The 12,266-nt window shown below is 66.8% G+C and overlaps 1 protein-coding gene across 1 annotated transcript in view; it reads left to right on the forward strand.

Moving 5' to 3' along the window:
* SDK1 (sidekick cell adhesion molecule 1) overlaps positions 1-12,266 on the forward strand; it is a gene marked incomplete at its 3' end in the record, with an annotated part of 423,357 nt that overhangs the window by 381,942 nt on the left and 29,149 nt on the right. The window contains 6 exon segments of the mRNA XM_084883883.1: positions 956-1,071; positions 1,870-2,062; positions 2,257-2,355; positions 3,817-4,008; positions 4,594-4,715; positions 10,401-10,510. Coding sequence (XP_084740009.1) covers positions 956-1,071; positions 1,870-2,062; positions 2,257-2,355; positions 3,817-4,008; positions 4,594-4,715; positions 10,401-10,510 — 832 coding nt within the window.

Genomic DNA, 12,266 nt, shown 5'->3' on the forward strand with positions numbered 1-12,266 from the left:
CCCGCCCAGCGTGTGTGCGTGCACGTGTGTGTGCATGTGCGTGTACATGTGTGTGCATGTGTACATGTGTGTGTGAGAGGGAGGGTGTGTGTGTACATGTGCGCGCACGTGTGTGTGCGTGTACATGTGTGCGTGTGTGTACGTGTGTGAGAGAGAGTGTGTATGTGCATGTGTACGTGTGTGTTTGTGAGTGTATGTGTGTGTGAGTGTGTGAGTGTGTGTGAGTGTGTGTGTACGTGTGTGTGTACGTGTGTGTGTGTGAGTGTGTGTGTGAATGTGTGTGTGTGTGTGTGTGTGTGTGTGTGTATGTGTGTGAGAGAGTGTGTGAGTGAGTGTGAGTGTGTGTGTGTGTGTGTGTGTGTGGTGCAGAGACCTGCCCTTTCGGCTGCAGAAGGTGTCCCCTGGACTGTGACTCCCTGGGGGGCCTCCTGGCAGGTATATGAAGGGTTCAGTAAGGGGAAGGAAGAAAGAGTAGAAGCTGTAATGGGGCCGGTGACAGGCAGACACGTGGCCTCCGAGAGCGTGAGCAGCCGTGCCCGTGGGGTGGTGACCAGGCCCCTTCCCGCCACGCTGACCGGGGATGGTGACCAGGCCCTTCCCGCCACGCTGACCGGGGATGGTGACCAGGCCCTTCCCGCCACGCTGACCGGGCGGTGACCAGGCCCTTCCCGCCACGCTGACCGGGCCGGTGACCAGGCCCCTTCCCGCCACGCTGACCGGGGCGGTGACCAGGCCCTTCCCGCCACGCTGACCGGGGCGGTGACCAGGCCCTTCCCGCCACGCGGCAGAAGGCCCGGTGAGGGGAGGCGGCCTCCCTCTCCGTGGGGCCGGGACCCCCAGCCATTCGCCTGCGCCCTCGGGCGGTGAGCCCTGGGGGCCGGGCCGCGGCTCATTCCCCTCTCCCCTCCCCGCCCGGCCCGCCCGCTGCTCCGTGTCTCCGATGGCGATGCCGCAGTGCCCACCGCGCCGCCCCAGAACGTGCAGGCGGAGGCGGTGAACTCCACCACCATCCGCTTCCTGTGGAACCCGCCGCCCCAGCAGTTCATCAACGGCATCAACCAGGGGTACAAGGTACGTCCTCGTCCCCGCGCCCCCCCCCCCCCGGGGCTGTCTCCGGGGCCTGGCCCCAGGTCAGCTGCCCCCGGGGTCACGGGGTCCCCCGGGCCCTGCACCAGCTGAGCTGCTCAGACCTCGGGCTGGCTCTCTGCGGGGGGGGGAGGGGGGCGGACAGCGCTGTCCCCCCGGGAAGGGCTCCCAGGACCTCCCCGGGGAGCGGGCCCCGGCCACTGAGGGACACTCTGTCAGGGGAGCAGAGGCGGCTCGTGGGCCGGGGCCGGGAGGGACAGGGGAGCCGTGCTCCGTGCTGCCAGAGCACACGCCGGCGATGTGTGTGTGTGGAGAGAGCAGGTCTGAGACATGAGATAAAGGAGACGTTGTGTTTGCATGTGCACATGTAAATATCCACGCTTGCACTCAGTAATCTACCGAGGTCTCCTTTTTTATTACTATTTTTTTATTTCAGAGAGGAACGGAGAGGGAGAGAGAAACATCAATGATGGGAGAGAACCATTGATTGGCTGTCTCCGCACGCCCCACGCTGGGGATCCAGCCTGCAACCCGGCGTGTACTCTGACCGGGAATCGACCTATGAACCTGACCGTGACCTCCTGGTTCATGGGTCAGCGCTCAACCGTTGAGCAACACAGGCCGGGCTGAGGGCTCTTTACACTCTTTGCTTCTCAGAGAGATGACAGAGGCTGCTTTATAACGTTTCCTAGTGAGGGCGTCGAAGGTGAATTCCACGTGACGTTCCGGTGCAGACCGGAAGCCGTGTGACTCGAAGGAATCTCTCTCCGCCCCCTCCCCCAGCTCCTTGCGTGGCCCGCAGACGCCCCCGAGGCCGTCACCGTGGTCACCATCGCGCCCGGTTTCCACGGGGCGCACCACGGCTACATCGGCCGCCTGCGCAAGTTCACGGCCTACTTCACGGCCGCGCTGTGCTTCACCACGCCCGGCGACGGGCCCCCCAGCGCGCCCCGGCTGGTCCGCACGCTCGAGGACCGTGAGTGCCCCCGCCCCGGCCTCGTGGGGCCCGCAGCAGCCAGAGCCTCTGGGAGGGGGGCGGGGGCAGCGAGGCGCAGCCGGCATCGGGCTCCTGCGTGCTCGCCGCCCTCTCAGTGAGGCTCCGCCCCGCCTGCCCCAGAGGCTGGCCCAGTGTGACGGGGACTGTGCCCCCCACCCCCCCTCCCCCGCCAGGGCCTGGAGCCGTGGGGCACCTGAGCTTCACCGAGATCCTGGACACGTCCCTCAAGGTCAGCTGGCAGGAGCCGCTGGACAAGAACGGCGTCATCACAGGTGAGCCGGCCCCAGGGGAGCCCGGTTTGCCGCCCGCAGCCTGGGTGACCTTCAGACAGAACGTGCCAGAGCGCGGTGTCACTGCGTGTGCCCTCAGCCAGGGCCCTGCCCACCTGGGCCTGCCACCGCCACCCAGCCCCTTAGGGGGTCCCAGGCTCCTCTGGGGTCAGGACATACCCCACGGCCTGGAGTAGGGCCTGGGGGAGGAGGGGGTGGGCAGGGGCCTGGGGAAGGGCCGGGGGGGGGGGCAGGGGCCTGGGTAGGGCCTGGGGGGGCGGCTGGGGCTGGGGCCTGTGGCAGGGGCCTGGAGGGTAGCCTGTGGCAGGGGCAGGGGCTGGGGCAGGAACCCAGCAGCCAGGCTTCAGGTGTCAGCAGGGCCGCTGTGGGGCGCTCTGGGGAGCACAGGGGCACGTGACAGGCCACCCTCCACCTGTGTCCCCGTGTCCCCGCCTGGAGCCCGGCCAGCGCTCGAAGCCGAGGGGCTCAGGAGGCTGAGGGTCAGCAGACAGGCCGCGGCCTCTGATATTAATGTTTTTAAATATTAAAGTCCCGACCCTGCTCTCCGAGCTCTGTTCACCGGAAGTCCTGCTTCCTGCTGTTGGCCGCCTTCATCCGAGAGGAGAGGAGAGGAGAGGAGAGGAGAGGAGAGGAGAGGAGAGGAGAGGAGAGGAGAGGGGAGGAGAGGAGAGGGGCGCTCGCCGCCCCTGGAGCGGGGTTGGGGGGGTGCTGCCTGCGGGGGGAGAGCCGCCTTTCCAGCGCTTCGGGCAGCCCGGGGCCGCTCTCCATCACGGTCCCTCTGCAGGGCTCCAGCGCCCCAACCTCAGCCCCCCCCCCCCCCAGCAGGGGCGGACTGGGGCCGGCTGGGCCTGTTTCCCTGAGCCCCACACGCTGGCGTCGGGTGGATGAGTCGCAGCTGTGAGGCCCCCGGGCAGAGCGGAGGGAAGTCAGGGCTCACTGGGCGGGGGACCCAGGCTCAGGGGGGCTCGGGCAGCCGGGAAAGAGCCACTTTACGAGGCCACGCGCTGGCCCAGCGAAGCGGCATCGTCATCTGGGGGAGCGCCAGCAGCGGGCCCACAAGTCAGGGGCCCCCAGGACGGCTGCGTTAGGTGCCGCCCGGGGAATACGAGCTGAGAAAAGGGGAACACGGCCGGACCAGCCGTCCTTGAGGAGGGAAGGGAGGCGTGCACAGCCTGACAGCCGTCTCGGCGCTGCGGCACTGAGGGCCCACGTGCCGGCTCCCTGTCCTGCGGGCCCCGGTCACGTGGACGGGGCTCCTGCAGGTGGTGCCGCCTGCGGGGAGTCAGAGGTTCCTGGGGCACCTGGGACTCAGCCCCGACTCCGGGGTGCACTTTGCCAGGACAGCAGCCTCTCCCCAGACTCCGCAAACCACAGAGATGACGGGGCAGCCTCCACCCCTGCCCCCGCTCCGGAGCCCCCAACTCTGCTGCCCCACCCCCCCAGGCTACCGGATCTCCTGGGAGGTGTACGGGAGGAACGAGTCCCGGCTCACAGACACGCTCAACAGCACGACGCACGAGTACAAGCTCCAGGGCCTGTCCTCGCTCACCACCTACACCATCGACGTGGCCGCCCTCACGGCCGCGGGCGCCGGCCTGCCCACCTCGGCCACCATCTCGTCCGGCGTGCCCCCAGGTCAGTGCGAGCCCGGCTCCCGCCCTCCTGCCCGGCGTCCTGGCGCTCCGAGGGGCCGGCCTGGAGGGACCGGGTCCTGCTGAGACGGTGGGGGGAGTCAACAAAAGCATATGTTTTAAAAATGATGCCAAAGAAGCAGCCCAAACCTGTAGAAATTCTATAAGAATTTGAGTTTGAGCCGAACGAAGGCAGTTGCCAGGAGCAGGGTTGCAGACCCGGAAGCAGTTCTGCGGGGGCTGCTTGGCTTTGGACTGAAGGGGACACGGGGAAGAGTCCACAGAAGTTTCAGAGAGGAAGAGGGGAGAGAGAAACATCAGTGATGAGCGAGAATCATGGATCAGCCGCCTCGTGCACGCCCACTGGGGATGGAGCCCCCACCCTGGGCCTGTGCCCTGGCCGGGAATTGAACCCTCACCTCCTGGTTCACAGGTCGACACCCACCCTGAGCCCCACCGGCCGGGCCTCTCGGGTTTGAAAGCTCGCCCCCTCTGGGCGGGAAGGGGCGGACAGTCTCTGCTCGCCGGCATGCTGCTTCGCTCCCTGAGCCGGCAGAAGCTGTCTGAGCCCTCCTCTCTGTGTCCCCAGAACTGCCCGGCGCCCCGTCCAACCTGGTCATCTCCAACATCAGCCCGCGCTCCGCCACGCTGCAGTTCCGGCCCGGCTACGACGGCAAGACGGCCATCTCCCGGTGGCTGGTGGAGGGGCAGGTGGGCGCCCGTGGCGGGCGGGCGGAGCGGGAGTCGCCGGGGCGCGGCGCTGGCCCTGGTCTGACGGTCCGTCCCTGTGAGCGCCCACACTGGGCGGAGCGGACACGGGCGTGGTGGGGGGCGTGCTGGCAGGAGCAGAGACCCCGCCGGGCGGGCGCTGGGACGGGGCGGGCGCTGGCCCTGGTCTGACGGTCCGTCCCTGTGAGCGCCCACCGCTGGGCGGAGCGGACACGGGCGTGGGGAGAGGCGTGCTGGCAGGAGCAGAGACCCCGCCGGGCGGGCGCTGGGACGGGGCGGGCGCTGGGGGACCAGCTGGCAGAGGGAGCCTCGCTGGACGATGGGGGCAGCGGGCTGAGAATTGCCATGCGGGCCGTGGGCAGAGGGGCACCGGAGTCTGAGAGCAGAGCTGGCTGTCTAACACTGGGCCCAGTCAGCTGCAGTCACACCACTCGATCAGTCGTTGATGCAACGTGTCTCACACAGGAATGAATGAGTGAATGAATGAATGAGTGAATGAATGAGTGCACATCCACTCGACGTCTGTGGAGCACGCTTACTTCCAGGGCTACTCTGGGTGTGAGGACAGAGCCGTAAGCAAAACTGGCCGTGTCTGCTGGCCGAGGGGCGATTGCTCTGGGGGAGGAAGGCCAGGTTGCTGGGAGGCACGCACGGCCCATCGGGGGCCAGCAGGAGGCGAGCTGGAGGGGGAGAGGCGATGGGCTGGGGGCGGCCCGAACTGCCAGAAGTCTGGGAGAGGGAGCCGGGAGCCTGGAGCCGGAGCCGGGAGCCGGAGCGGGAGCCGGAGCCGGGGAGGGAGCCGGGAGCCGGAGTGGGAGCTGGAGAGGGAGCCGGAGGGGGAGCCGGAGCCGGAGCCGGAGCCGGAGCGGGAGCCGGAGCCGGAGCGGGAGCCGGAGCCGGAGCGGGAGCCGGGCTGCGGGAGGCAGGCGTCCCCAGGTGCCTGTGGGCAGTGACGCCTCCCGGGCGGCGGTGACAGCTCCCTGCTGGGAGAGGCGTCCCGCGGGGCAGACCCACGGGGGAATTCAGTGAGGCAGCCGCTCGCACCCGGCGCAGGCTCGGGCAGTGCCTGGTGGGACTGGCCACTGTCAGCACCCCGGGGCCAGGCCGGTGGCCGGAAACCAGGCCGGCAGGCTGAGTCTCGGAGGAAATAGCGCCGGCCTCACCCGCCGCGCCCAGGCCTGAGGTTTCCGCTGCCCCCGGCGGCCCGGCCCCAGTGCGACCGGGAGCTCGGCATCCGCCGTTTGTGCGGTTCCATCGCGCTCGTCCGACTACGATCTGCGTCTCCGCCGTGGCCGTGGCGCCGTCCACACACACGCCCCGGGAGCCGGCCGCCCTCGGGCGCCTGGGCCTCCTGTCCCTGCCGCCAGCCCTGCAGCCCGGGCCCTGAGCTCGGTCTGCTCTGAGACGTTGGAGCGGTGGTTTCTGTCCGTCCCGCCTGTGGAGAGGCCGGAGCTCCGGAGGGAAGCCCTCCCTCACCCAGGCTGCTCAGTCCCAGAGCACCGGGGGCGCAGGGTGCGGGGTGTGGGGGCCCCAGGGGAGCAGGGGGTACAGGGGCTGCGGGGGCACAGGGGCAGGACTAACCGGGCTCTGCCCTGCGTTCCGCTCCAGCGTCGGGAATGGCCCCGCACTCCGGGGAAAGGGCTGGGCCTGTCCCTCCCTGAGTGTGGACATGAGGGCGCCCGGTTTTCAGTCTGGTCAGTGAGTGTCCGTCACGGCCGTCATCGTTCTTTTTACGCCTCAAACTGGCCCCTCTGGTCAGGGGCCCTCGTTCTAGGCCTCTGGCCCGAGCGTCCTGACCTGCGATGAGCTCCTTGCTCGGGGCACCGAGGACAGACAGACGGCCGGACCACCGCCTCCCTGCCCGGTCCCCCAGCACCCCCCCCCCCAGGCCTCGGCCGCCCCGGCGAATGGCAGGGAGGGGCGCGTGCTGCTGGCGGCTGCTCCCAGGCCTTTCCGGGACAGGGAGGGGAAATGCACGGTGTTTGAAGCATCATGAATTCACACTGATATTTCCAATTCAAATTTAAGAATATTCTACTTTAAGTTTATACTTTAAATACCTCTTCACGAAAAATGTGGTCTTTTAGACACATTAGCATAATTACTTATTATCTTTATCCTGCTATTATAGAATGCGTTTCGGAGTTGTCATTTCAATGGCTCCGCTGCCAGTGAGACTGCGAATGCGGGGAGTGTTTGTCCTCAGCCCGTCCCCGCGATGGCCCCCCGCGGGGGCAGCTGGTCCCTCCTCGGCGGCTGACTCAGCAGTTCCCCGCACGGGCTCTGTGCCTGTGGGGTGGCCTTCCCCAGCCCCTGCCGGGGGCACGTCCGTTCTCCCAGCAGCACCTCACCGAGGGCTGCGCCGGCGTCACCGAGGGCTGTGCCGGCGTCACCGAGGCAGTGCCAGTGTCGCCGAGGGCAGTGCCGGCGCGGCCGGGCCTAATGGGCCAGCCTCTCCCTGCCGCCTGGGTGTGCAGCCCCAGAGGGAGGGTCCCTCCCACCCGGCTGTAAAGGAGTCCGCCCCGCACCCCACACCTCACCCCTCGCCCCTCCCGTGGCTTCACCCCTGCACTCAGCGCCCCTCCCGGTGGGGTTGTCCTCACGTGGGAGGGCGGGTGACGCTCTTGCGTCGCTGTGCAGACAGCTACGGACTGTCCCGCCGCCACGTGCTGAGAAGCCCGTGTCCCGCCCTCCTGTGGGGAGTGCATGTCCATGTGCACGTGGGTCTGTCTGCACTTCCCGTTCTGTTCCTGGTCCGGCTGCTCATGCACGGGCTCCACATTGTCCAGTTATAGAGGCTTTACACTGCTTTGATCTCTGCAAAGGTCTCCCCACCAACACACTGTACACATGTGTGCACATGCACACAGATCGTGCACATGCACACATGTATACAGTCATGTGCACGATCGTGCACATGCACAGTCGCAATCATGTGTGTGCGCATATTTGTGCGTGTGCGCGTCTGCGTGCACACGTTCACATGTGTGTGCACATGTGTGGTCACATCCACACGTGTGTTCGTGCCCTCACACTCGTTCACATACATGCAAACACTCATACACACATGCAAGCACTTATGCACATGCACGCTGGTGCACGTGCTCGTGCATGTGCCACCACACACTCACATTTGTGCAGACATGTGTGCGCAGAGGAGTGCACACAGATGCCTCTGCACACATGCTCGTAGGTGCTGTCCTCCAGGAAGCCCCCTGAGGCATTGCAGCTGCTTCTCAGGAATGTCTCCGTGCGTCCTGGTCCCCCAGGCCCCACCGTTCCTAAACTCAGAACAGCGGGCTGGAGTCTGCCTGGTGCCGATGAAGCCTTCTGGAACATTCCCACCTGATTCCCTTTGAATGCTGCAGCCACACCGACCTGCTCTGCGGCAGTGAGCGGTGTGCCCTCACCGCGGTGCTGCCTCCTCCCCGGACCCTCCGGCAGCTCCTCTCTGCACGCGGGTCCGGCCGCGGGAGCATGTGCTGATGGCGCACGTTGGAGAGCAGCTTTCAGAGTGTTCCTGGCTCGGTAATGCTTTGCTTAATGAGGAACCTCTGACCTGCAGTGAGCAAACGCCCCTCTCGACGCCCATAACGGAGAGAGTTAACGTCCGTGTTCATCGGCTCCCGCCGCTTGCCATTGAGGTTCTAATGGCCGCCCCCCCCCGCCGGCCCCTCTCCCGGCTGCTCCGCGGCGCCCGCCCCGGGAGCAGAGGGAACGGCTGCTACGGGGAAACGGGGGGAGGCCTCGGTGCTCACTGCGCGGGAGGCAGCCGGGCCCAGGGGGCTGCTGGGAGGTGGCGGGCTCCGCTGCCGGGCCTCTCGGGCTGGGCTGGGAGCGAGCGGGAGGGGAGGGGAGCGGCAGGCGAGGGCGAGGGGCCCTGCCCGGGGTGCCCACGAGGTCCTTCGAGGTGATACGTTCCTCCGAGAAGCCAGGGCTGTCCGTCTCCCAGGGGCACTCCCCGGGGGCCGAGCCGGCTGGGGGACAGTCCACTCCTCGTGTTCCTGAGGCCACACACCGGGCGGGTTCGAGTTCCCGAGGCCACACACCAGGTGGGTCCGTGTTCCCGAGGCCACACACACCAGGTGGGTCCGTGTTCCCGAGGCCACACACACGGGCGGGTCCATGTTCCTGAGACCACACACCAGGTGGGTCCGTGTTCCCGAGGCCACACACACCAGGTGGGTCCGTGTTCCCGAGGCCACACACGCCGGGTCCGTGTTCCAAGGTCACACACACCAGGTGGGTCCGTGTTCCCGAGGTCACACACACCAGGCGGGTCCGTGTTCCCGAGGTCAGACACACCAGGTGGGTCCGTGTTCCCGAGGCCACACACGCCGGGTCCGTGTTCCAAGGTCACACACACCAGGTGGGTCCGTGTTCCCGAGGTCACACACACCAGGCGGGTCCGTGTTCCCGAGGTCAGACACAACAGGCGGGCCAATCCTCCATGTTCCCAAGGCCAGTGGTACCTGCACCCACTCCTTTCCCGCCGAGCAGCAGGGCTGTGGAGTGACCGGTGCTGCCAGAGCACCTTCCTGCCTGGGTGCGGCTGGGTGGGCCTGGGTGCAGCTGGGTGGGCCTGGGTGCGGGCCTGGGTGAGGGCCTGGGTGAGGGCCTGGGTGGGCCTCGGTGCGGCTGGGAGGTCGGCAGCTGGTGCGGAGCTGCTCAGAGGCTGTCAGGTCGGGTCTGCATCCGTTCCTTTAGGAGCCGCCGGCCCCGCGTGCATTGCTGTCCCTCCGTCCTCGCGCCGTCCCCGCGCCCCAGGCCGTTTCCATTCCTGCGTGGTGCTCTGGCCACCGGCCCCCCAGCCCGCCCCCGGCACACGTGACAGCGGCCCCGGGCGGTCCGTAGTCTGGGGTGGAGTGGGAGGCCCGCCCTGACAGCCGGCCTCCACACAGCCCGGGGCCTGCCCCCTGCTCAGCCTCCTCTGCACCGTCCTCTGGCCCAGCGCCTCCCTCCGGCCGGTGCCAGCGAGGCCTGGGACGGGGGCGGGCACCGCAGGGTGGGATGCCCAGGCCTCCTGGGGCCTGAGGTCTCCCGGCGGGTGGGCACGGGCTCCCCTGCTGGTCGGCCCCGGCTCCTGCACGGCCGGGCCAGTCCTGGGCTCAGACTGGGGGCAGGACTAGCAGCCACTCGGGCGGCACAGGAACAGGAAGTCCTGAGCCGAGTGGCTCGGGCCCCTAGCGGGCGGGAGCCCTGGGGCCGCTCCCCGAGGCCGCAGGAGGCCCGAGGGGCACCCGGGCGGTCACCGGGCTGTGTGTGCAGGAACCGGCTCTGCCGGCGGCGGCTTGCTCAGCCGGAAGGACGGCTGCAGGCCTGGCTCCCGGGCAGCGGGAGGCCTTCTCTGAGGCCCCCATGGCCCAGCCTCGCGGGGCCTCCTGTGTGTTTGGGCAGAAAGGCTGGAGCGGGCAGGACAGAGTGAGCTCTGGTCATGTGAGCTGGGAGTGGCTCTGGACCCTGCGTGAGGCCGCTCGGCCACCGGGTCACGTGGGCCCAGCCACGGCTCCTCCCCTGTCAGCCGGGAGAAGGACAGGGTGGTGAGCTGACGCCCCTCTCACTGCCCCCCACCCTCACTGCCCCCCAGAGGCTCGAGTGGGAGGTGTGTGAGGGCGTGTGGGGCTCCGCCCTGCGGCTGCCGCGGCCCCAGGAGGTCCCTCTCCACAGGTGGGGGCCATCGGTGACGAGGAGGAGTGGGTGAGCCTGTACGTGGAGGAGAATGAGCCCGACGCCCAGACACTGGAGATCCCGAACCTCACGCCCTACACGCACTACAGGTGAGGCGGCGGCCCTCCGGCAGGGGGCGCTGTCTGCCGTCGGTGCATGTGGGACATCTCTATGGGAAAGCTGCAGGGGCACGCTGCACAGCTGAGCCTTTTCCGGGAGGTCTGTCCCCGATGCCAGGCTGACAGCGACCGTCCACCCACCCCAGCTGGCAGGTGCCTGTCGAGACGCCTGTGTGCAGTCAGACAAGAGCTACTTTTCATTTAAAAAAATTTTAAATACGTTCTTTTATTGATTTCAGAGAGGAAGGGAGAGAGAGAGAGAGGTAGGTATCAATGATGAGAGGATCATTGATCGGCTGCCTCCTACACGCCCCCCACCGGGGATGGAGCCTGCACCCCGGGCATGCGCCCTGACGGGATCAAACGGTGACCTCCTGGTTCCTAGGCCGACGTCACCCCTGAGCCGCCGGCCAACATGTACTGCGTTTCTGTACAAACCGTGGCCGTGCGGACGCCCGCTGCCCCCCTCGGCCGGGCTGCCGGCTCAGCGATCAGCACTGAACGCGCCGTTTCACCTTCTGCTGCTCGACCCTGAGACGCGGGCGGGCGTAAATCCTCAGCCTCCAGGAGGGCAGCCCGGTGATGAGCCGTTAGCGAGGCCATAACTCCCCGGGAGATGGCGGAGGGCGATCAATTTCCCGTTATCGCCGCGGGCGGGCGGGCGGCCATTGTCCTGCCAGGACGCCATCTCCGCGGCCGGGAGGGGGCGGAGTCCTTGGGAAGAACACTCCTCCGTCCAGCATCACGTCAGGCTCCGAGCAAACCCCCGCGGAGCGACGGCTCCTGTCTGTCCGAGTTAACCTTCCCCAGGACTGGGGCAGACGATTCAGGAAGCCACACGCTTGTTTTTAGAGAAAACACGGGCGGAAGGCCAGCCATCGGGATCCACGGCCTCCCTCGTTAAATCGGCGGCGGCCACGTGGTCATTCCTAAGATCGGAAGCTGCAGTTAGAGCCCGGCCAGGGTGGCTCAGGGTTGAGCATTGTCCCATGCACCAAGACCATGGTCGGCAAACTGCGGCTCTTTAGCTCCTTGAATGTGGCTCTTCCACAAAATACCTCGGCCTGGGGGAGTCTATTTTGAAGAAGTGGCGTTAGAAGAAGTTTAAGTTTAAAAAATGTGGCTCTCCAAAGAAATTTCAATCGTTGTCCTGTTGATATTTGGCTCTGCTGGCTAATGAGTTTGCCGACCGCTGCACCAAGAGGTCACTGGTTCAATTCCTGGGTTGCAGGCTTGATCCCCATTTGGGATGGGGCAGGAGGCAGCAACCGATGTTTCTCTCTCATGCATGCTTCTGCCTCTCCCGGCCTCTCCCTTCCTCTCTCTCTGAAATCAAGAAAAGCGTTTTTAAAAAGGAGCTGCAGTCAGAGAGCCGTGTTCCCGCCTTAGCGGGTGCAGAGTCAGGAAGCCTCTGTAGGTGACACGGACATGTGTGCACATGTCTTCCCTGTATGTAAGTTCCGTTCAGAAAGGTGTGGCCGTCCATGCAGGAGAGACGGGGCGTGGCACACGGCAGGGGCTCGGAGGGTGTCTCACTGCGCCCTCGCCGTGCACACCGGGCGGAGGCGTCGGGTTGGCCACACGTTTGTGCCAGACGGTGGTTCGGCGTTCTCACCAAACCGGCAGGAACGGGCCGCGGGGCCCTGGGTCACTGAGCAGACACTGGGCGTTCAGAGCTGGCGTTGCTGTGACGCCCTGACGCCCCGTCTGTTTACAGCTGCTTGGCCTCCGAGCCCCTGCACCGCCC

The sequence above is a fragment of the Pipistrellus hanaki genome (assembly GCF_964339955.1).
Source record: "Pipistrellus hanaki genome assembly, chromosome: 5".
Lineage (NCBI taxonomy): Eukaryota > Metazoa > Chordata > Mammalia > Chiroptera > Vespertilionidae > Pipistrellus > Pipistrellus hanaki.